The sequence below is a fragment of the Anoplopoma fimbria genome, chromosome 9, assembly GCF_027596085.1.
Source record: "Anoplopoma fimbria isolate UVic2021 breed Golden Eagle Sablefish chromosome 9, Afim_UVic_2022, whole genome shotgun sequence".
NCBI classification, from domain to species: Eukaryota; Metazoa; Chordata; class Actinopteri; order Perciformes; family Anoplopomatidae; genus Anoplopoma; species Anoplopoma fimbria.
This window is the reverse complement of record NC_072457.1, coordinates 2544471-2570420: the sequence shown is the minus strand read 5'-3', so window position 1 is coordinate 2570420 and position 25950 is coordinate 2544471. Positions and strand designations below refer to the sequence as shown.

The following is a 25950-nucleotide window of genomic DNA, read 5'->3' as shown; positions in this document are numbered from 1 at the left end:
AAGTTATTTGACATAAAGAGAACAGTTTTGTGCGCAAGCAGGAGATCAGTGCCGAGTCAAAATGGAAAAAACTTCCCTCCAAAGTTTTGGTCCACTTTAAACTGTTTATTGTGAAAGCGAAAACGGACAAAGTCAAAAACGAACTGTTGGATTCAGTGCTGGCATTTGTTAAGATGGACACAAGTGAACGAAAATGTTTTCCCGTTGGCGTCGTGGAGGGGCTGAACTCACCGTGTCTCCAGTCGCTCTCTAACTGTTGTTGTCTGACCTGAACTTGTGTTTCACTGCCTTTCTAACGACGCCCATAATGACTCCGTCTTCCTTCTTCTATCTCTTTACATGCTTTCTTTAAAAAACCTCTCTACTTTGTTGGCGCCCTACGCCCCCTCCCCCACTCCCTCCTCCTCTGATTAAAAAAAAAAAAAAAAAAAAAATCCATCCAATCAAAATGCACTATGAAATCCTTCATCGTGTTCTCCATCCGTGCTGCGCCATGCCATGTGGTGGTGGTGCTGTGATGATGATGATGATGATGACAATGATGGTGGTGGTGGTGGTGTGCGTTTCGCCCCATGCCCCTGCCCCCCCCCCCCCCAAAAAAAAACACACGACCAACCCTCCCCCCACCCTCCCAACCAATATGTCTCTCACCCACTCACAATGTACTCCAACTTACCCAAAAAATTAAAAAAAATAAACTCCCTCCCCATTCATCTTTCTACATCTTGGCACATGTAGAATCTGGTTGGTTTGTAATTTATCTCTCAAAGCTTTCTGCTGCATCCTCATTGGTCATGCGTACGCCCCCCCAAAACCATTCCTTACCCCCCAGTCACCCACTCCCCCATGACCAGTCTCAACCCTCGACTCCCAGTGCATGCGCTTCCTGGATGATGACCTCTTTGTACTTGATGACATGGAGAGGATCATTATTAATGTAGTACATAACCACACGTGCTTTATAAAAACATACAAGTTTTGCACTTAAATAATATTAACTTAACTCTTGTTTTCATCTGTAAACGGTGAAAGAAGAAGCTGGTAACAATGCTTTAATCATCTCAAACATCTCCCACATTTAGCTGATTTTCCATTTGTGAAAAGTCACATTTGATTAAACTAAATAACATTTAACAAACAATTCATACTCTTTGTAACAGTATGAGGGCATTTATGCGTTTGTTATCATGACAACATTCCCAGCTAGTGTTTATAAGCAGTTCATCCGTGTTCATTTTCTCACACAATCTGACGTAAGCTGAAAAAATATATATAATATAAATCTGTTAGTATACAACTAAATAAGTGAATGTGTGAATCGGAGCTGAAGATGTGCTCGGCCCCACTGGCCTCCTGCTGGTCTGCATGTAGGCCAGTCCTTTTCCTATGAAAAAGTATGCTGCCATGCTGAACCACGCCTGCACCGAGGCTGCTCGCTAGTCCCTCCCTCCCTCCTCCCCCCTCCTCTCCCTCTCCATGCTCCTCTTCCTGCCTTGCCTGTCAACCACAGAAATGCCGAGGCCTCAGCGGGGAGTTTGGCTGTCGTACCATCACATTGTTCCTCTCTGTGACACCCTAAAAGAACAAACATTTAGTCTGTGCCGCCGTAGTGTTTATGGGCATTTTTCACACTTGGGCTAGAAACCTGAGTCTGTACTTTGTTACGTCATCGTCTAACAGTCATTACCAAAGAACCTGATCGATTTTGCGACAGGTGTCCTTAATAACGCCATTTCTCACCTACATCAGGACCAGTTGAGTGTTTAGCAAGTTTTGCAAACGTCAAGAAAAGTATATACTTTCCTTTGTTAGTTTTTTGCTGCTTCTTTGGTCACAAAACCATGTGAAACAGCCATGCCTGGGTGTGTGGCATGTCACAATCCTGCAGCACCTTCAAACAAGGCACATAAGCTGCATTACAAAAAGTATATTTTTTTCAGTACAAACTGCCCTTACAAAGTATGTACTGTTGCATGCAATATGAATTTAATTGGCACATAGTAAATCATCATAACATTTAACTTTTACCCTCTTGCTCATATATCAGCCTGTCAAAGGATTGTGGCCCTACGCATCAAGCTTTTTGCCCTTTTGGTAACCCTCTCATGTAATTTTCTGCAGACACCACTGTTTTGGGTGGAAGTCCTGTGTTTGTTTGACCGATCCCTTAAAGGCCAGTTTCACGCTCTTTTTTTAACTTCACCTGACCTGGTCTTTTACTCCCGCCTTAACTAAGTCAACATATCCTCATACAACAGTTTGTATGATACTTATCTTTCTTTTTCGTGCGTTTTTCTTCGAAAGACACCAACATGTCAATTTCCTTCTCATTACATCCACACAGTCTTTTCTAAATAAACTTCAATCTTCACAGGAAACTAACTCTACTCAGTTAGGTTTAAGCAACACAATTATACTTGGTTAGGTTTAGGAAAAGATCTTTGTTGGGTTTAAAAAAACCACAGAGAGTAACTATATTTCACAAGTTTTGATACAAATGAATCTACAATGACTTGTTGGGGAATGAGAACTCAATGGGAATGAAACAAAACTCTCAGAAACAAACTGAACTCTCCAGACCAGAGAAAAAAAACCACAAAGCTTCAACCCAAGTGTGAAAAAAAACGCACCAAGTTCATCCAACTCTAACACACAACGGCTGCCGTCCATCTGGCTGATTTTCAAAAGAAAACTCCACAACCATTACTTAGAGTAAGGCGTCACAGACAACCCTAAGCCATGCTCTTTGCAAAAAAAAGCGTGTGTGTGTGTGTGTGTGTGTGTGTGTGTGTGTGGTTGACAGGCACAGTGCATTGTGCTCCATCTTGTGTGGCCTGCCTGTCCCCCAAAGATCAGTGCATTTGGTTCTTAAAAAAAAAAAGCGTTCTGCTGTACCAGATTGGATGATGACCTTTAGATTCTTTGATTTATGATTTTCCTTATTTCCTCTCTTATCCCTTCTTTTGTCTTTTCTTTGTCTTTTGACTTCCTCCCCTCTGTCTTTCTCCCATTTATATCTACTAAGAGACGTTATGTTTGCAGTTGGTTTTGATTTCTTGGGTTTGATTCCTCCCCCTCCTCCCTCTCTCCCTCTCTTTGACCTCTCTTTCCTCAGCTGTTGTTTTTTGTTTTTTGGGTTTTACTAGAGGGAGGTTTGCACCGTATCCGTGTGTTTGGTGAAACTGACTCGTGTTCTCCGTCTGCGCTGTAGAATAACTTCATCAACTTGAGCTTCCTGAGGCTGTTCAGGGCGGCTCGGCTCATCAAGCTGCTGAGACAGGGAGAGACCATCCGCATCCTGCTGTGGACCTTCGTTCAGTCCTTTAAGGTATTGGGTCGATGAACAGACACAAATCTGAAGCACATGTGATCACAATGCACGTAACGGCCTCTTACAAACACTTCCTCTGTCGTCGTCTTCTTCTCTGGTAGGCTCTGCCATACGTGTGCCTGCTCATCGCCATGCTCTTCTTCATCTACGCCATCATCGGCATGCAGGTGAGATTTTGCAACTTTGAATTTTGAATTTGATAAGTTGTTATATTTAGGTCAGTGTAAAAAGTAAAAATACTACATTACGAATAAAAAAACATGCATTCAAAGCATGTAAAGATACGAAAGAATAGAAGTAATACTCTGAAAACTATGTGTCAAAACTAAAGGTACCTCTTATGCAGGAACAATGGATACTGTCGGTGTTATACTGCAATTATAATGCTAGTTTACTGAACTGACACATTAACAAGTACACAACATTTTCATGCTGTAATTTAAACTGCAGAGCATCTGTTTTATGTTGGCTTTGAATATAAAATCTGAACCAGAAAAGTAACTTAAGCTCTCCAATGAAAGCAGTGGAAGTAAAGTACAATATTAGCCTTAGAAATATAGAAGAGTATAAGTGTAAGAACAGCGACGAGGTACAAGTAGCTCAAAATGATATGTTTACTAAGATTGAATAAATTTGCCAATAAAACAAACTAAACAAACACAGGTGATGCATTTTTTTATTTTCTGGTCAGAGTGGAGGATTCACAGTAATGTTTATTTCTTTTATTTCTTGTTGTGGTGACTTTCTTTCTCCCCTGTTTTGTACGTTTAGTTGTTTGGGAATTTGGCACTGGACAAGGAAGGAGATAGCGCCATCAACGAGCACAATAACTTCAGAACCTTCATCATGGCCCTCATGCTGCTGTTCAGGTGAGTCTTTGAGCTCTTACACAACATCATGATCTGATTGTGGAGATTTGCCACTGAAATAATAGGTTTTTTTGTACGGATTATTATCTTTCTGGGGAATTCTCATCTTCCCAAAGCAGCGAGTCGATGACGTCCATTGCTGCCTCTTCCACCCGACTCTCCATTGAATGCTCTCTGCTCACTCTTTCTTGTCTTTTTCGCCGTGTGTTTGCGGTCGTGCAGGAGCGCTACGGGCGAGGCGTGGCATGAAATCATGCTGGCTTGCCTGGGCGGTAAGGAATGCGACCAAGCCTCAGGGAACACCGAACCTGAATGTGGAAGCACCTTTGCCTACACCTACTTTGTCTCCTTCATCTTCCTCTGCTCTTTCCTGGTGAGAATCAATATGTGTATTTATATGTGTTTTTATATTAAATCCAATGACTTCTCCTATGTAGAGGGTGTATCTCCAGGTGATGTGGTGGCTCACTTTTACACTTTATCTTCTATCCTTATATCTTTATATTTCCAACGTGTTTTTTCTACTGAATCAGTTTGACATCCTGATATATCCCTCAAACACATATTGAAGACACTTCTGTCTGCCTACCTAACGCTTTTCTTTCTTCCTCGAATTAGATGATTTTTATGCAGAGTGCAGTTAGTGACAGTGTGGACTCCAAGGTAACATAGGAGTGTCGGTCGGGGCTTACCCAACGGCGTAATTGTTCGTCCGTTTGACTTTACACTGTGATGACAACACAGGCAAAAAAAGGGAAAAAAAAGGCTAAGCACTGATTTATTTTAGAAAAATAAGAAAAAGTTTCAAAAATATAAAAAAATAACGGTTTCATTATCTTAGCCACAAGAGTTATAATTGGAAATGTGTCTGCTTAAGGAAGTTTCTTGTCAATTTTTTATTTATTTTTTTATCAAAGGATGCCTATGGTAATAATGCTGTTTGCGTTGTTGGGAATATGTTGCAGAACTGCAGCTGACCACAAGGGGAACATATCTTAGATATATCTCGGTATGGTCTCAGATGAATGAAGTGTGATACATGTCAACTGTGGTTACATCTGATATCCCTGCTTTTTTGTTATGTGCTCGATTATTAAACATTAACAAGGAAAACTGTTTGCAATGACCTTGCTCACATCGTCCTCGTCTCCAGATGTTGAATCTGTTCGTGGCTGTCATCATGGACAACTTTGAGTACCTGACCAGAGACTCCTCCATCCTGGGGCCGCATCACCTGGACGAGTATGTAAGGATATGGGCCGAGTACGACCCGGCCGCCTGGTGAGTGGCACACAAAAACAGTGCAACAACGCACGTGACGTAGCAAAAACACAAACAGACAAGCTGTTATAGACAGATGTGTGACGCAAAAAAAAAAAAAGTTACCAAAAATCAGATATTGGCACTTTTATGCTGAATGTAAAGATTAACCCTTGACTTTTTCTCCCGTCCCCAAAAACTGGGAAAAGACTGGATCTCATCCAGGAAGTATTATGATGAAGCAGAATCCACATCGTGTGATGATAGCAGTGGGTCGGTTAAAGCTGACCTGTCTAAAAAAAAAAAAAAAAAAAAAAAAAAAAAAAAAAAAAAAAATGATCCAGCTGTCTCTCTGCCTCTCTTTCTCCCTCCCTCTCTGAACTATTTCTGCCTTCTTTCACAAATGAGTGCACAGTTGAGATGACCCTCTGTGAGAGGAAGGTGTCCTAAACCCTTTTTTCTCTAAATGTAAATAAATGCTCTCTCTCTCTCTTCTACTTTCCTCTTCTCTATCATCTTATCTCTTCTCTCTTATTTCTCTCTCTCTCTGTATTCTGTGTGTTCCCTCACCTAACCCCCCTCCTTGTATTTTTCTTGCAGCGGGCGCATACATTATAAGGATATGTACAGTTTATTGCGAGTTATCTCCCCTCCCCTGGGCCTTGGCAAGAAATGCCCACATAGGGTGGCCTGCAAGGTTTGGACAAAAACCCCTTAAAGCACAAACTTAAAACGCAACCTGCTCGCCTTTAAGAGACTGGAATGAATGTCGCTCTTTATCACTTTTTAAAAAACAAATGATTTACCTTCTTCAAAGTTTTTATTTCATTTGGTTCGATTTTTTATTTTTCAGTTTGGGTTTGCATTATTCTCTTGTTTTAATCATTTCACCATTGAATCATTTTTTGTTTTGTTTTTTGGGGGGGGGGGGTTATGTTGTATATGCATTCTGACATGACAATGAGAATGTTTGGGACAATGCAGAAATGCACACACACTCTTGTACACATTCACACACACACACACACACACACACACACACACACACACAAGCATGAGTTGGTGCACTGCACTCGCTATTGTCTTCTGACTGAACGCTGGGGAAAAGACACCGATGTGTTCACTTTTAGTTCAGCATTACGTAAACACGAGACTCCAGTCAGCCATTGTCTTTTATTTTTCTGCTTGCTGTCTAATTTTTTGCCTGGGCAGAAAACTGGTTTCGAGCAATGTGCATTTCTTTGGTTCTTGTTTGAGTTTGGGGTTTTGATAAAGAGGGAGGCGGGGCTTACTTTAGCACGGAGACTTGTGCAGAGAGGGCTTGGTCTGAATACTCTCGCCACGCTAACCTTCGTAGCTGTCGGCTAGCTGTTTTCCAGCCACGTGCCATGGAGGCTCAAGACTCTGCGAGTTTGTTTTCTGCCGTTGCGGTTGAAATGAACAAACTGCAGATTCTTGTGCCTCCGTGGCACGTGTATAGTGAACTGCTGTGCTTAAGCAGCCTGTAATATTTAATCTTTATGAATGTGTTAAAGCCATTTTGTGTACTGAAAGTCAAGACTTTTTGTTTAATTCCTACACAGAGTGGCTTTAAGGATTCAAGCAATCAAAAGTGTTCGGCCTGTTACAAGCTCCTCACAAAGAATGCACAACCATGCAGAGTGAAATGCCTGATGATTGTGCTGATTGCACAAATAAAAGTCCAGAAGTTGCTACTTATACAAGCAACTACCAATAAAGAAGTGCTTTTCTATAATAACAACGCCATCTTGCATTCTCGACCTTGATCTATTGCAGCTTTGTTTCTCTTTTGGGTGTAATGAAACGATGCGTTTTCCACTCTTTCATGGTTAATACATGGAAATTCTTTATTTAAAATAACCCCTTGAGATGTACCATCTCGTTTTCAAAGAGGTTCCTCAATGAGAATGACACAATACAAACACAATTGGACAAAACATTCAACAAAAAAAACAAAAAAGGATACAAAATATAAAAAAAGAAAAAGAAATATTATATAATAAGACATACAAAATCCAGAATACTCCAGTCCCAGATCACATTAACATTACCTCATTAAATTATTATTTTTGACATGTAAGCACGGAGCTTGTGTATCCCAAATGCTTGTGTTGGCACACCTTGGGTGGAGAATGTAACGGGCCTCACATGGTAACAGTTCATATTCACTGCTGCCTGATGAAATACTTTAACGACGTGGCCAAACCTGCTCTGTTTGTGGCTCTGGTGTTTGGGGAAAGAAGGAAAGGGGCAGGGTGTGTGTGTGGTTCGGGGCAGGGACTCTGGACATGAAAAGGTCTTGTGTCCACCAGGAACCTCTTAGTAACTCGCTGCGTCGACAGATGCTCGTGGGAGGAAAAGTCAGTCCTGCAAACTGTGTTTGCTTACGGTCAAGATCTTTTTAATGTGCTGCAGCCTTCAGGTCAGCTCACCCAAATTGTCGAAACATATTTTACAACTTACCTCTGGTGATATCCAGCCATGCGCAACGTTTCCATGGTATATGATGAGGTTTTTAGTATATTTACTTATTGATTATGTGGCTTGAGCAAATAGTATACATGGTTCAACTGAGCTCAGATGCTGTGCTGTTGTACATTTCCACAGGGGGAAAAAATTAAGGAACGAAGCATCATTGCAGTCACAATCATACGACAGTAAAACAAATTCATAGAAATAATATAGGTCATTGACATTGACTTACTGTTCAAAAACACATTAAAATGACTTGGCTAGGTTCAGTGAAAAACATAATGGTTTGGTTTAAAATGACATTAAAATGGGTTAAAATTGAAACAATACAAATAAAATGCAAAAAAAAAAAAGATCTTCATTAGGTGTAAGCAACACAACTACTTGGTTAAGTTCAGGAGAAAAACATCATGGTTTGGCTTAAAATGAAAGGAAAATGGCTTAAAATTGAAACAAAACAAAACCGTTACAAAAGTACTTGGTTATGTTCAAGCAACACAAGTATTTGGTTCCAACGGGACATGAACAGCAAACCAGACTGCCTCCATACGAGGACTTCCACAGACAGAAGCAAACGCAGTCTGAGATAAAATATGCTTCGATCGGAAAAAAGTAACCGACGATGCAGTTTCTTTGTATCCAAACATCCTTTTTCTTTAAGAGACATGGCTGTTTGATGCCACAAGAGGTAAGCGACGAAACTTTCCGCCGATGACGGTGAACTGACCTTCTATTAGCCGAGGCCTGTAGCTGTTAGCCCAGTTTGGGTTTCCCTCGAACATCTGGAGTCACAGCTGTGAGCCGAGGTTTCCCCCGGTGGACACGCAGCCTCGGTAACAGACTGCATTGACTCGTCGTTGTGACTCACTCCGATCTCTGCAGCGGTGCTTTTCTTTGCCTGCTAGAAGCCCCGCTGCCAGTTCTATCCGAGCGGCGAAAGAGGGCAAAGAACAAAAAAAAAAACTACAAATCCCAAATCCCCTTTTCACCTCGCATAGAACGGTTTATCTCAACAACTAACTAACTAAACTAAATAACACCTCCTCCAAATCTCCCTTTCTCCCTCCCTCCCTCCCTCCCTCTCCTCTCCCGTTCTTTATGGTAAACCAGACTAGAAGCCACGTAACACACTCCCCCGTTCTCTCTCTTTCCCTTGCTTTCTCTCTCTTTCTCTCGCCACAGCAACCACATGTCCACAGCGATCAAAACAATAACCTCTGTGTATTTGTTTCCCCTTCCCTCTTCCTTTCCTTTGTCGGTTTCTTTTCCCTTTTATTTATCTCCTCCTGTCTCCTCCTCCAAACACTCCTCTGTGCGTCCTCGTCCTCCCCAAAACCCTCCCCCCAACATCGTCCTCCCTCTCCCCTACCCCTCGTCATTTTTCTTTCTTCCGTTTTCACGTCGTCCGTCTCTGTTTGTCCTGTCTGTCGTGTGTGTGTGTGTGTGTGTGTGTGTGTGTGTGTGCGGCTGTGTGTTGCCGTGTGGCTGTGTGTGTGTGTGTGTGTGTGTGTGTGTGTGTGTGTGTGTGTGTGTGTGTGTGTGTGTGTGTGTTCGTGGCCACGACAGCGGCCGGATCAGTTACACAGACATGTATCAGATGCTAAGACACATGTGTCCGCCGCTAGGCCTCGGGAAGAGGTGTCCCGCCCGGGTCGCCTATAAGGTAGACTCGCCCCCACCTTACCTCTCCGCCCCCTACGACCACCACCCCACCTCCCTCCCTTCACTCTCCCCTCCTCTTCCCCTCCCATCCTCGTCCTTATCCCTCCCCACATCGCCGATGAGGAGAACCTCTCCTCTCTCATCTGCTGAAACCCTCCTCTCCTCTCCTCTCCTCCCCCCCCCTCCCCCTCTCTTCCACCTCCCCTCCCTCCTCCCAGCGGTGTTCTCCTCATTGTCTGTTAGTGGTGGTTGTGGTGGTGGTGAGCGCTGTCCTCTCCTCTCTCTCTCTCTCCGACCGCGGGGATGGAGTGATGGGCTTTTGTCGTGCAGTGAAGTGAAGTGATAGTGGAGTGGTAGTCGATCCTCTTTTTCTTTTATTCCCTCCCGTCAGGCCGCAGGAGTAAGGGAATGGAGAAGGCTTTGCCAGTCCTTCTGCAACCTGCACGGACGCACGCACCGAAATCCAGTCGGAAAAAACAGAGATAGAGAACAGATCTGACAAAGAATTCCCATAACAAATGTAAAAAACGAAAAAACTACCTTTGATAGTGTTTGAATTGATGCCTTCATATCTTACCAAACCGCATTTTGCAATGTGTGTAAATACATATGAAATAAGCTTGTACAATACGCCTGCTTCAACACCATTGTTGAGCAAAAAGAAAATACAAAATGTATTAATAAATTATATTCTCTAACCGCAAAATCCCAATTATTTGTTATAGCTTTGATTAATTTAAGGAATGACATTCTGAGCATATATACAGTATATGGAATAATGTGCATATTTTCTTGTTTCACAAAAGGAAACATTATTCATGTGTAAAATCTCTAGTGTTGAGGCCCTCAAACAAACAACATCTAAAGTGCAACTCTTTGCTGACGATGCGGGTACAGAAGGACCGGCAAGGGTGTCTGTCTTCAGTTCTCTGCGTCTCTTATTCCTGTGGATGGCACTATAGTGCACTCATAAACCACAATACTGTGCAAATGCAAATATTAATAATGCATAATAAAGTGGGTAGGAAAAGTTCTGGCCCTTCTAGTTTTTCGGCTTTTTTTCAAGATGCTTTTTTTTTACACCCAAGGAAACGTCAGCGTCGTTTGGCTCCTCTTTGTGTCTCAGACCACCAGGGGAAAGATTCGGGTCGAGCATTTCAGCATCCGCTGCCTCGTTGTCTTTGTTGTTCCTCTCAACCATAGAGCTCTACTCTGTCTCTCTTCTATTTCGTTCTCTCTCGTATTGACATCCAGATATGCCAAAAAGATAATGCTGAGCTCCTGTCATTTTTCAGATCATACTCGTGGTGAAAAGTAGCAACGCAAAAAACAAATATCTTCCATCCTTCACCAATAAACACTGTGAAATGTATGCACCAGCTGTAAAGCTAATCTACCTAAGCTGAACGTCTGTGCACCCCCAAGCTTTTATTATTGGAAATTGGTAATTCAATTCTCCTTTTTTTATTCCAATATTGATTCAAAAATAATACTTAATTCTATGCCTTCCTTTTAGATAAAATAAGCATTGTGTACATACAATTAAGTTGGCTGTATTACTATATTTGAATCAGGAATTGTTACCAGACATTCAACGCTTTCAGTCCTTGACAGTTTTAGACTCTTGTTGCTTTGGACAAATTTTGGACCACACAGTCCTTCTTAGATTGAAACTCTCTCTTTACTTTCCTAACTTGCTACATATATAGTAATATTAACTACACTGAACTATTCTGTAAGCAGGATGGCTTTGATCAAATAATGCAAACTCTCCGTTGTGCTAAACTTCTATTGAATCTGGGTGTCGGTTCGTCTTTTCCGTCTTTTCCTCCTCCTCTTCATCTTTTACTCATTTGTGTTGCTCTCTCCTTTTTTTCTACCTGTCAGTTTCCTCTTTCTCTCTCTGCCCAATCTTCTGTCCCTCTGCCTTCACGTCCACTTGTCCGTCAGCAATCAGCATCCATCATCATTTCCTCACATCGTCCCTCCGTCCGCCCAGGCCAGCTCTGTCTCTACCTCACCTCTCCTTTCTGTTCTTTTCTTCTTCTTTCTCTCCAAAATGTCAACCTGTATCGGCAGTGGTCCCCATCACATACTTCAGCCATCAAAGCCTTCCAGTATTCATTGATACAAAAGTCCATTAAAGGACAGCTTTGACATCAGACAGTCCTTATGGTTTCCTGTTAGAACAGAGAGGGGGAGGTCAGACATCAGAACCTTTCTGACACTGATCACTCTTAATGCTTATAGGCAAAGTTCTTGATTCTCTCTTTAGTGGACACAAGGCCTTCCCTTTACTGGAAAAGAAGGAGTTTTCCAGTAGTACACGATATCTGTGTATCGCTACTGACCTCTTTTTAGTAAACTTATGTCAGTGTTGTTTCTAGTCCTCGTCCTTATCTATTGTCTTGTTCTTGTAATTCTCAGTCTCTTACCTCTCTTTTCTCTCTATCTGCACACACACACACACACACACACACACACACACACACACACACACACACACTCCTCTCTGTTATCTCCAATAAACACACGTTCTCTTGGTTGCTCTTTTACACTTTCAGTGTTTTCACGATCCTCCTCTCCCTCCTCATCCTCGCCCTTCCCTTTTTATCTGTAACTACATCTCATGACCAAGCTTAGAGCCGCCTATAGTTTAACTCAACTAACTGCTTTCCCTACCATGTGTCCCCTCTGATAGACCCCCGTCCCCTTACCCTTACAGTACTACTACTAGAAAGTCTGGTTGGTCCAAAACAAAAACACAGAAAGAACGTCAATCATCTCTTTTTGATCTTCTCTATGATTTTTTTTTCTTCTTTCAGGGAATGCCACAACTCTAATCCTCTAACTTTGAAACCCCCCTTATGACACTGCACCCGTTTGGCATTGAGAGAGATCTTGACTTGATATGAAATACTACCATCGCTATTCAATTTGACTTTGATTAAGGGAGCAAAATCCTTAGAACTGAATACGTAAATCAGTAGGATCAATCCAAGTTGGATTGAGGATACTCTCTTTGTGCGGATGCACGGCTATTTGTACTGTGAAAGTGGGTTTTGGGGAAAGTCGTGGGTGGGGGGTAGTGGGCTGGGTAGGTGGGGAGAGTTTGGGCTTAGATAATGGGAGTGAAGTAAAGGCATGGTGCATGCTTTGTGTGTCCGGGGTTTGTGGGTTTTTTTCCAGGAGGATGTTGTGTTGCATGCGATCGTCGCACTCTCTGTTGCTTGGCTATGGGCGACATTGAGCCTGCCTGCTGCATGCCGAGCGCTGTGGATGTTGGCCGATGCCCACCAGCCTGCCGCAACACTTGGCTTTGGGCATGCCTGACACTCTCACACACTCAGGAACACACACGAGCATGCACACGACCCCACCATCGCCATCGTACTGCCGTGCTTGCCAATCGTGAGTGCCCAACGCTCATGTTCGTAGGTAAATCCAATGGACGCCAACTGGTGGGGATAGGAACGGCAAGCTGTCCCAGCTTGTTTTGTTCTATCCGCAGGTCTCTCCATTGGTTTTACCTGGTATTGTATAGACTTGTAAAAGACAGGGAACCTCCTTACAGGTAGGGGGAGCTCTATAGCAGATGCCTCAGTTAAACAAAACTACAGCAGTCTCCTGAAAAATAGCAGAATTACACCAGTGATACTGTTATTGTTCTCCAGTCGACCTATTTTGTCTTCAAAGGACTGCAATTAAGCGCCCTTAATTGCAGTCTGTGAAAATAGTTGTGTGTAAGTGGGCAGGGAGGGATGTTGTGGTAAGGGTTGGAGGGTGGGCGGGTGGGGGGTTTGGTGTATGTGTACTGTTTAATATTTATATCTACATGTGTGTAACAACAGAGATGTGTAAATGCGCCAATGCATTCACACATTTAGGGAACATGGGCACAGGTTGGGTCGGAGGCCGCTCTGGCTCCGATTGTTCTTCCTTGTGGTTCTCGGCTCTCACAGTTGCTTAGCAGCAGGTGGCCTTCGTTGGATAGCTGTGCTGTTTTCGTAGAGTATCACTGGAAACACAGGAGACGCAAGTTTCTTTCCTAAAGCAAATGCGTGCACCAATGAATTTACCAAAACTGTGCAGCAGACTTCGCACATGAATGCTCAAAGTCACTAATGGTGGCACACATTTATCAGAGGACTTTTAGACTCAAGTACCTCGAGTTTAAATGTACTGTCCTTTGACTAATGATGGATTGATCAGATCTTTATCTTAGAGAATCAAAGGGACATCTAGTCATCCTTTCGTTGACTCTAATCTTTTAAAGTGAACATTAAATTAAAACTAGTCCACCCCTAATTGGCTGTTGTCTATGGAGCTCTCTCAACCCTCGCCCCCAAACCCCTCACCCCTTCCCCCTTCCTGGAGGTTCAGGCACAACACACTATAGCAAGGACACGTCCCTTTCTCATCCTCTCATCCCGACTGGCTCTCCACAGAGGCTGCTGCGCATGGATCTGCCGGTTGCCGACGACAACACGGTGCATTTTAACTCCACCCTCATGGCCCTTATCAGGACAGCCCTGGATATAAAGATTGCCAAGGGTACGGCCTTTAAGTACTATCATCCCTTTACACTACCTGTTGCTTTCTGACACTTGGGTATTCTTGGGTAATTCATGGGTATGACTTTATCACCTCTCAATTTCTGTCTTTCTCTCCACAACAAGAATGATCTACATTATTGTATCAAATATAACAAAAGTCTCCCAATTCTGGCTCTAACAAATAACCTTTTTGTTTTGGGTGAATGTGTGCACGCATGAATGGATAAATATATATTTATTTTGGGATTCCGTGCCATCATGCCTTCTTTTTGGTCTGTACCTTCTTTGCCCTGTGTTTATTTGTGGGGGGTGTTTGCATATGTCTGGATGTATGGATGGTTGTATGCATGTGTGGACAAACGATGTGTGTTTGTGTGTGTGTGTGTGTGTGTGTGTGTGTGTGTGTGTGGGCACCATGGTTTTGCCGGGCCACCCAGGCGGTGCAGACAAGCACCAGATGGATGCAGAGCTGAGAAAGGAGATGATGGCTATTTGGCCGAACTTATCGCAGAAGACACTGGACTTGCTGGTTACGCCGCACAAGGGTAAGTTGCAGACAAATGGCACATAGTGATGTGTGTATGTGTGTCTCCGATCACCAATTCACCAAGAGGACAGCTTCTACCAGCCAGTGTCATTCACTGCTTCGCATCTCCTGATCAGGCCACTACAGCATAAACACACATACTGAACACACATATAAATACCTGTAAACACCAATGTAGATTTCGGACGAAATATCTCTGGCCTGATGTCCTTGACATTGGGTATCAAGATTCATTGCTCGCAAGAGATTTATAATGGACTTTGGTGACTCGTATAGCATCGCTATTAGGTCACTTTCCCCCATTGGACAGCATTTGATCAAGGCAATATTAATTGTCTCCAGAGGATAAACCCAAGTGGTTTTGGTGACCCCCTATCTTTAGTGTCACCATCAAGCCATACCTCTGAAGTACACTATTGTTGCCAGGTTGATGAACCATTGGTAGAGGGAAGGCCTTTCTCATTATGGCCTCATGGCAAAATAGAATTTCTTCAGCCCCCCCTACCATGGCTGCTATTATTTTTGTTCTGTCATGAACATTGCAGCGTTCGGGGCGACTATTGTTGTTCTCCCAACCTTCGGAATGCCTAAATCCCGTTTCTCCCGTCGCGTTCTACCATAGTAACTTGTGCGTTCCCTCACCCAGTGAGGACTAAGCTGCCCCAACCAGACAGTCAGAGACTTTGGTATAGCGAAATAGACACAACCCCCAACTGGCTTACCGTCCTTGAACGGCAACTTGTGTTTGTTGGGAGGCCTGTATAGGCCGTATGCCACTGTTGTGGCACAGGTTGACTCACAAGTCAGTCTCTAAACTCTTAACTAGAGACTGAAACCCCTTGTTTTGTTGCTAAACAAATGGGTGTAAACAATTATAGTTTTAATAAAACCTATACAGCACAACCAATCAAAAGTCTTTACGGCAGCTCTTCATATTTGGGACGGGGACTTGCAGAAGTTTTGAGCTTGTTAACACTATCTAGCAGAAACACATGCAATGAACTATTGTTGCTACAGCTGCTCTGCTAGCATGCTTACCGACACCCAAAGACGGTTCACTCGCTGTTGCTGATGTTTAATGTTTAAAAAGATGAGAATAATCTCAGAGCTCTCCTTCGGCCGGTAAATGTCTCCAGAATGTGGAATCGCGATCGCAGGTTTTACTCCTCCAGAATCTCTGGCTGCCTCCTGGCTCTGTCCAATGGAGTCGCGTCCTAAACGGTGTCAATTCCCATGTAGTTCCCCCTTATGTCCCAACGCATGTAGGTAAAAAAGTTTTGATGGGCCAGTCCAAGTCAACGGCTCGCTAACTGTGATGTCGGCTTCAGACTTATGCTTTCAAATAGACGCAAACAGACGACAAACAGTCACATAGGAATACACAGACACATAGGTCACATCAGAGTGAACACAGTAGCGCCTACATCTTCACTGATCTTTCCACCCATTCAGAAGGTCCTGGTATCAGGGGGTGCCTACTATAGAAGATCCTCTATAGAAGTCTTTTCACTACAGGAAGAATTAAGCAACCAATAAACTAGTAAAATAGATCTAGGCTAAAAGGTTTATTCAAAAAGGATTGTGATGAATGACCATTTTCAGGTAAATCTGTTTAGAATATGATTCCTCAAAGGATTTCTGCACATGCCTGTAAAATGATGCATGTTTAGCAAAAGAGCCAAGTTGTTTGGCTAAATGCATGGCACTTAATAATGTATATTACACACATAGGTATGACATATGTGTGGTCATATCTTATCACACGTTTTTTATACGTTTTAATGCTGAAAGACTTGTAGCCATGCCACTTGGAAAAGGGCACCACTCATTCAGTTACCTACACAGGTCGGTTATTTTGACAACCAAAACAAAGCTCAATATTTTTCTGATTTTAAATGTCTCTCTGTTCCATCCAAACTCTGGGGATACATATCCAGAGTTTTTAGAAAAAATTGAGCTCCTGTTTTACAGGGGTCATTTGACTGAGGTGTCCAAATGTTTCCCTAGTGAGGTGGCTACCGGGTCCTCAGCCTTAATGTACGATTAAACATACTCAAGGTTGGATACGGTTAGGTGATAGTGAGATGAGAATGCTAATTGGTATGGTTTAGGTCACGCATCTGCCTGTGAAAAGACTATTGGCTTTGTTGTGTTAATAATTGTACCGTGTTGTAATCTTGTATTTGTTGGTTGTACACCACAGAGTGAGTTCAGTTCTGTTTCAGTTAAAGCTTCACAGGGAATGTTTAGACAGTGGTTACCAATGTTGCTTCAAGAGAACAAAAGACCGTTTCATTTTTGGTTAGGATGAGTATTTTGTCCCTTTATTTCAAATGCCCCATATCAGCCCCAAAATTTGCCAATTTGGCATATTTTCTTTAGGGTAAACTGTCAATCTGCCTTCTGCACTTACAGTGCTCAGAAACACATCATCAGCAAAGAAACAGACCTTTTCTTCTGTCTTGCCTTTTTATGCATGTAGGTGTACATACTATCATATGTTTATAAAAATGGACTGAAAACTTGTTTGCTGCATTATCTTTTTAGATTTGTATGAGCATCATTGCATTAAATGATATGAAGCCCTGTTTTGGAAAGATTTATTAGCCAATGCGAATGAGGTTTTGTGAACCCAAAGGGTGCACGCATGCATGAAAGTTAAGTATGTTTGCATGCATATTAAAATGCATATTTAAAAGCCCATGTTTGTCCCTCTCTGTGAGTGGGGAAGAGGAAATGACATTATTTAGTTTTTCTGCTCCTCCAACACAGTGTTTTTTTTGCTAACAATTATTGGTTACCACTGACCAAATATTCTTTGAATTGACCTACCGTCAGTTTATGATGGAACTTAACAAATTCCAGAACCAAACATTTAGTTTAAATGTTCTCGGGATTGACATGAAACCGAATTGTCCCAGCTGCTGGTGTATGCTGCATGTCGTGATGTGTCTCGTGCCCCACTCCCATTCCCCCCCACGGCTCAGGGTCCCATCTCACTCGGGTCTAATCTTCCAGGGTAACTTGTCATTTTCTCAGCAGCCACAGACTTGACGGTGGGCAAAATCTACGCTGCCATGATGATCATGGAATACTACCGGCAGAGCAAGACGAAAAAGCTGCAGGCCCTGCGAGAGGAACAGGTAGACTCCATCCCAGAGAAATTCCCAGAACGCAAAACGACACCTTTTTTCCTATTTTTTCTCTTTCGCCTCCTCCTGGCACTCTTTTCATTTGATACCACTTCCACTATCTCTTGGATTGAATTTGTCCTTTCTTCTGCCAAATACGGATTGAAAAGCATAAGAACCATATCTTATACATTTAAATCCAACATAAGCTCCCAGATACACTTCCAAACAAACCCTCACTTCCTCAGGTTTTCTTCTCATCACCTGTTTACTCAAACCCTACCTCCCTCTCAGCCTGTGCTGTAAACTTTATTCGCATGCTACTTAAAACAATCTTTTTCCCTAGCACCTTGTCGTTCTCTTGTCCAGCCTTTTTCCTTTGATCACGCATTGCAAACGGAGGCTGTTTGACTTTTTTGAGCTGGTTGGTGACCTTTTCTGCAGTTTTTTGGTTTTCTTTTCACCATGGGCTGTTTGCACATGGCGAGGAGGATTAAGGTGTTGCAAAGGTCTACCAGTTTACATACAATATGTTTTTTTGTTGTTGGTAATGTTCTGAGCATTGATGATGATGATGATACCACATGGCCTTACCTTTTCGTTCCCTGTCAGTGCTCTTCCCCCTCTTGTCGGTGAATGCCTTTTGAGATGCACTCGCTCCCGCTGTCTCTGTATTTTTTGGATCCACACTGCGGCCGTGTGGGGAAACATCTCTCTAACCATGTAATACCTCCTGTTCGCTCCAGCGAGTCATCAGCGCTTCATCCAAAATTTGACGTGTTACAAACAAAGTCAAAATTTTGCTCATGAAACAAGCGATCCTCCTCTGCTTTAAATCATATAGATGGGATTTCTATTTGGATGAACCAAGGAGTGCATTGGTGGATGGAGAGTATGTTAGATATTTTATACAGTGAAAATACAGTATGTGTTGGTATGTCCTTGAATGCAGCATCCCATTGGACTGAATGGACAGGTCCACACAGGCTCTCTCAACATCAGCAGTACACAAGGGCTTTAACCAGTCTGTGTGTCTGGCAGTTTGTCCCGCCATCTCTACAGTATCCCGCTTCATTCTTCCTCTCTCCTCTCTCATGGTGGTCTTTGTTTTCATAATGCCGTGCCATTTCAAAGGAAGAATCCACCCCAAAAGAGTCATAACATGGTTTCTTTTTTTTGTATGGCTCAGCAAATTTTCCCACAGGTTAATAAACTTTTTGCAGCGAACACGGAAATATTGCCAATATTTCGCTTTTCCTCTTTGCGTTGAAACCAAATCATTCGCCATTGTCTTGTCCAGTGATAATCGTTTGCTCTGTACGGAGCAGACACTTTCACCTCCATATGGCACAAACATCCACCTGGACTCAAGAATGGTCTGACTGGTTTTTGGTGGTCAAACGTCAAAGGAATATCTCACAAAATACATTTTCATCCATAATTTAAGAATGCATATGCTTATTATGACAATTTCACACAAATGTCTAATAGGATAAGATAAGATAAGATAAGATAAGATAATCCTTTATTAGTCCCGCAGCAGGGAAATTTGCAGGCTTACAGCAGCATAGAGTAAAGTGCACACAAGAGACATAGTAGAAGAAGACAAGATAAAAAAATAAAAAATGAAAATAAAAAAAAACAAGTATAAATAAGCAATAAAAATAAATAAATAAATAAAACAGTAGAAAAACAACAATAACTGAAATATTATATTTACAGACAGAAAAAAACTAATAGGATTAATTGGTGAAGTGATGACATTTTGGATTGACAGTGGGGGAAAGTAGGGATGAAACAATAGTTAATGGTAACTAATGTACATATATATGTTAATAGAACATGCAAAATATTAATGTATAGTAGTAGTTATTGTTTCTGTAAAGTTATCATTATTCCAATAACGGTAAACATTGGGCGGGTATGCCTCTGTTGCACCTTCTGTAGCAGCTTTGTGTAATCATGGGAGAAAAACAACTTTTTGGCAGCAAACACTGAAAGGAATGCAACAGAAATGTTGTCCTTGCCAAAGTATATTTATGGAGATATTTTAGTTAAATAGGCTTCAGAAAAGGTGCGGTCAGGAGAACTTCTGGAAAGTTGTTTTGAAAGAACGTCAGCCAAAACCAGACCAGTGGCCTGTTTTTTAATCGAGTTACTTTTGGCCAAGGAGTGATAATGGCACCTCCCAAACTGAAAACAAAAAGTAGGGACATGAGCAACTTTTAGACAGAAATCTGGTCTCATGCCATAATGTAAAGGAACCAGCAGGTGGATTTTTTCTTGAACTCCTCATTTGTCGTTCTCGTCTCTCTCTTTCTCCTCCTCCTCGTCCTCCTCCTGTTGTTCTCCGTGCCCAGTCGCGCCTCAACCGTCCTTTTCGGTGTTTGTTTAGCTGTTTATGTGTCTCAGATATTTTGTCTGTCGTTCTGTTTCTTCACCCTGTTTATGGAGTCTGTTGTCCCCCCATTCCTGTCTTCCATGTCGTCTCTGTCCCTCTGATGCTCTCCCTTTATCTTTCCAGGAAGAGATGGGACCTTGACTTATCAAGCTCTCCCTATTTGGTCAATCCACGCCGATTGTCACCAAGTTGCTCTAACCAAGACCCATTCTCTCCACACTGTGTGTTCGTGAATCTGTCTGTTTGCCTGTCTGTCTGCCGTGGTGGTGCTTGTTGGGTGGAGGTTCCAGTATGTAATCAGTTTGGGACCATTCATTGACACATAGGCCGCTGCTGAAACATACTCCATCGAAGCCGGTGTCTGCGTTAGGTGTTTGGTGTTCATGTCTTATATCATAATCCATCTAAATATTATGCACCGTCAATTTTCTCAAGCCAGTGCCAAACCAGACTGTCAAGAGACGAACATGAGCCATTTACCTCTGTATCACAGGAAATTACCGCTGGACAGGATTAGACACAAAAAAAATGCAGCATTTTATTAAAGCTGCTTCTCAGATCATTTATGTAAAGGAGGAGGAAATAGAGGGCTTTCAGATTTAACGCTATACGTGTCAGTTCCAGGTGGCGACCTCCGGTTCTACCGAGTGAAGCCGTGGAAGTGTCTTGAACTTGCATTCTCTCTACTGTCCATCAGGGGGCGACTCCTCTGGTTGTATAGAAGTCTATGAGAAAATGACTCTACTTCTCTCTTGATTTATTCCCTCAGTAAACATTGTAAACATGAGTTTATGGTCTCAATCTCTAGTTTCAAGTCTTCTTCAATACAGCATGATGTTCATTTAGTAAATGATGCTCCATTTAGAGTCAAACAGACCATAAAGCAGGGGATGCTTTAGGGCGGGGCTACTGTTATTGACAGGTCACTGCCTCTACCAGAGCCGCATACGGCGTCACTACCTTACTCCTCCGCATTCCAAATATGGTAACTTCTGTTTATTGGATGCAAAAAAAAGCCAAGATGGCGACAGTGAAATTGCCAGACTCAAGCCTTCAAAACGGCAGTCAACAAATCAATTACGTCACGATGACTACGTCCACTTCTTCTATACAGTCCATGGTCAGTTCCAGAAAGGCTTCCCGACAGGAAGTTGGATCACGGATCAGCTAACAACAAAAGATTGATGTCACAAGAATCCACAAACGGAAATAAATCTTCCACATCTGACACCTTGCTTAGAACCTTTGGCCCACTTAGAAACAGTCTTTTAAGATAAGATAAGATAATCCTTTATTAGTCCCGCAGTGGGGAAATTTGCAGATATATGCACCTCCGTGACACCAGATTTGATACATTTGTTAGATTTCGGTTCAGGAAGCAACTGCAAAGCCTCTATTACCTCCTTTACTAGCCATAAAAACAGTTGTTTCTAAACATCTCTTTGAGTTGTAAAACTATAAGTATCTTTAAATATAGTGTTGTGATGTACTTTGTAGCCAGACAAGCTTCCTGTCCAGCAGATCAGCCTGATGTGTCAGAGGAGGTTTGGACATGTGTCTGATTCTGAACCGGCCTCGATCCATCCGCACTCATTTAGCATTCAGCCTTTAGCTTCCAGGCTGTGAAGGGACATGGCAAAGGCTGTAGCAGTCATGAACCGTCGCCTTTAAGACACTCCTGAGAGGACTTCATTACCCAGGATCCCCTGGGAGGAAAGCTGCCTGACCTCTGACCTGATGGAAGCAGAAGTTGTTTTTTTAAATACAACTAGTTCAGGTTCAGATGTCCTCTTCCCACAAAATGGCATATTACTCAAAATATCTTGACAGCTGAAGGATCACACTGATTGTCAAACTATTACTTTTGAGTAAAATGTCTCTTTTGATGATGTGTTTCACGAGTTTTGTAATCTGGTCCCGGACCTGTGATTTAAGAGCAATCTTGCCTCAAATGCCTAAGGTAGAAGTTCCCCTCTGACACAGATCTGAGATCAGCTCCCGTCCCTGAACATCTAACCAAACTCATATAAATGAAAAACAGTCAAATAATCTTAAAGTTAGTTGTGTCCCTTTAAAATCGCTTATTCAGTGTGGTTAGCAGATCCCAGATCAGTAGTCTGGCAGGGAACTTTACCTTGGAATACCCACAGCCATGTGTTTGCCGATGGCGCCCTCGTGTGGGTGCATGCTGCGAGTGCATCCAGTGTTTGTGTCCTGTGTCTGCCCCCTGAGTGTGCCTGATGCCAGCCTGCAGGCCATGTCGTGTATCTCACACAGAACCGAACGCCATTAATGTTTCAGCGCATGGAGGCGCCCTCTGAGGGAGGGGGCACGGACGGCCAGGGGGGTCAGGGCCTCAACGGCCTCCCCAGCACCCAGCCGGACAACCCCAACAGCATGTGAGTAGGGATGGTGAGGCCATCTGGTCTGTGGGTGGTGGTAGTAATTATGAGAGTAGCAAAGGAGGAAGTTAGGTAACCTGGTATAAAGAGCAACAACGTCCGTGTTGGAAAAGAGGTTGGATGGTCAAACAAACACAGGACTTTGACCCAGGAGACCGCTGTTTGTGTCCCCTGGGAAACCAAAAGTCAACATTGACTAATTTAACTTATTTAGTTAACGTATAACATAACTTATGTACCCTACTTGCGTCACCTACGCAATCATAAGTCAAGCTGCATATGTAACTTAAGTTACGTATGAAAAAGACATAGATATTTTAACCTAATCCATGATTTTTAAGAAGTTTTGTTGAGTTGACCTAGCCAAACTGCAACCGTTTTACAATGTTAACCACATGTTTTTAAACTGCCACCAATAGGAGCACTAATTTAGGAAACGCTTGGGTGGGTAGCGATAGATGGTATTTACCAACTACCTATGTGGATGTATGGGTTGGAGGACTTGTTGTAATTTGCGTAATAAGATATTATTCTGTAGGCATTTACTAGAAAAATGAAATTTCATCTCTGGCATCACAACTGGATTCACAAATACGCTTCATATTTTTCAACAGGAGAATGTTTTTGTCGCAACAGTATTCATATGCGGATAATTTTAACAATACTCAAGTAACAGTGCTTGGATTTGTTTCATTTAATTAGATACTTGATTGGTCAATGATATTGTATGATATTATGTCAGTGGGGATTTCCTTTATCTCCGTGGTTTGTAATCACCCTGACTTGTGTGTGTGCCAGACCTCCCGAGGGTGGCATGACTGAGAGCCAATCGTGGGTGACGCCCAAAGCCCAGGAAATGTTCCAGAAGACGGGTAATTGGAGCCCCGACAGACCTTACCCCGACGATCCCCACGACAACCGTCACAACCCGCAGGTATGATGAGCGCAAAACAAGTCACATCGTCACCATGGTAACGCACCGATTCGAAGCCGAAGCAGTTCCCTGCTCACACAGACACTTTGTCTCCCACCACGCCAGTTATGTTCAAGTCTAGTAACAGTAGCTGGGGTGCAATCAATAATCAATAATCAATAAGATGTTAAGTGTTTAAGATGCTGGTGGGAAACGATCCTCAGGGATCCTGCTGTTGCAACGCTGATGACCTTTCAAAGCATCACACAGTCAAAAGACCCGACATGATTTCATTTATGTATTGGTAAATATTGATCAAAGTATTATTGAACAATCTGAAACCAGAGGTGCAAAAAACAATCCTCTTTTTCTCCAAATTACTTCACATTTTTAAGGAATTTATTGACACAGCTGCCCGTATTATATTTCCTATAGTACGGTGTGTATTTAATGCGTAAAATGTCTTTGTAAGTTCAATTCATAAACTTAATTATAGGCAGTTCCACCCACCCCAATGCCCATCATTAGATCCTAGCTGAATAAATCTAAACCTGTAGAGATCTCTGAGCCCTTCTGCAAGAGTCGGAGGGTAAAAGAGACAAATTAAAACCAGTGTTTTAAACTTGCAATGTGTAACAAATCTAGTCACAATGGTCGCTCTCACCCCTTCTACTGGGCCAATACTATCCACATTTACGGTCATCAGTAAAAAAAAAACTGAAAGGGCACGATTACCACTTCCGCTGGGAGGAGAGCGGTTGCAGCTCTGGAAGACGAACCTTCAGTTAACGACTAGCTGTAGCATTTGGCGGTTCGGACCCCCAGGTATTGGGGTTTTGCACTGGCTGAATGTGACTTGCTAACGCTAACCGCAAACTGAAGGTCCATCCCCCAGAGCCGTTGCCCAAACCCTCCTCCCGGTCTCCCAAAGTCTCCCAAAACCCTTATTTCTTTGCCTTTTCAGGTATGTATTTTATATCAGATTATCATCATATCTAAACTGGATGAATGGGCATTTTCACGGATTAAAAGAGGATCAAGCAGAATCCATTGGGCGTAATGGGTTTCTAATTGGAGTCTTTCTAGATCAAATCTTGAGGAATTGTCAGACCTAAATCCAGTTTCCTGTCTCTGATATGAATTGATTTGACGCAACTGCAATTGAAGAGCTCCACCTTTACGGCCCGCTTGATGCCCTTGTTGAACCCAACAGTTCTTAACAACCTCCAATCAAACTTTTTTAGTAACTGAAGTGCTGGATGTTGCTGCTGTTCCAGGGTATAAGACCGTAGATTCTCTTTGTCCTTTTGAGCTCTTCTCTTCTTCCTCTTTCTTCATCTTCCTGCTGGAAGTCCTCATTTCCCTTATTCTCTCTTACCATCTTCTTACTCCCAGATTTTTCCCTTTGTTCATATTTCAACCTCCTCTTGAGTCGATGGCTAGGAGTTGGTAGATGTGTTTCGTGATGCACACCTTATCCTCCTCGCTGCCCCTTACTTTCACTTGTCTGTTGGGACGTCCCTCTACTTCCTCCAGCCCCTCATCTCTCTCCTCAATCCCATGATTTACGTACAAAGATGTATATGGATTTGGATTTGTGCCATGTACTCTTTGGAAAGAAAAAGGCAAAATTTTGGACGCTCCATGTTTTGGACTCTTGATGATGGCAAATCCATGCCAGAAAGGTCCATGTGTTCCCAAAGAAGCTTTTTCCAATGTCTGGACATTATGCAGTAGCCCACAATCTGATGATAGAGAGTATTAGGCAATGGAGTTTTTGAAGTTTATATATTCTCCAGGGTCTGGCCCCTCTAGCACTGGGACCCAACTCCATTCGTGGAAAATCAAGAGTGTTATCAGGTTTGTTAAGGTGGAAAACATGTGTTTATTGCACTTCTTCCAAAAATATTGCGATTACATGCAACCAATTATGTTGCGTACCGCATTGTTTTAATTGCACTTATCGATTGGATCAAGTTGGTGCCATACATCCTCCACCAACACCACCAAGGTAAACAATACAACCTTAATATTTTGATATAACTAAAACTTATAAAGTTAGATAACTTGTACTAACCTGATGAGTTTGCTAGCATTACTGTTGGCATAACAACAGAAGAAAAAATGCAAAAAAGCTAACATTAACATTAGTTTGCTAACGACATTAGGACAGCTAGCTAACTTCAGGAAACTCAGAAAGTTAGTGAAAGATAAATTACGATTAATAGGAACGTTAAGGTTGTATCGTTCACCTCGGTGTCATTGGTCGTGTGAATATGTATTCTGATGATATCAAAGCATGTAATGACACAGTTTCAGAGGTGGGCCTGAACCTGGAGCTCCGCAGCTAGACCCTTCTCAATCTAATCAATACCAACCTCTACC

At 42.5% G+C, this 25950-nt stretch overlaps 1 protein-coding gene across 1 annotated transcript in view; it reads left to right on the top strand.

The window, feature by feature from the left end:
- The window catches only part of cacna1ab (calcium channel, voltage-dependent, P/Q type, alpha 1A subunit, b), a 163189-nt gene that overhangs the window by 125489 nt on the left and 11750 nt on the right, over positions 1-25950 (top strand). The window contains 11 exon segments of the mRNA XM_054605334.1: positions 3212-3328; positions 3433-3498; positions 4103-4200; positions 4423-4573; positions 5354-5481; positions 6061-6157; positions 14064-14169; positions 14609-14716; positions 17758-17861; positions 22552-22649; positions 23451-23586. Coding sequence (XP_054461309.1) covers positions 3212-3328; positions 3433-3498; positions 4103-4200; positions 4423-4573; positions 5354-5481; positions 6061-6157; positions 14064-14169; positions 14609-14716; positions 17758-17861; positions 22552-22649; positions 23451-23586 — 1209 coding nt within the window.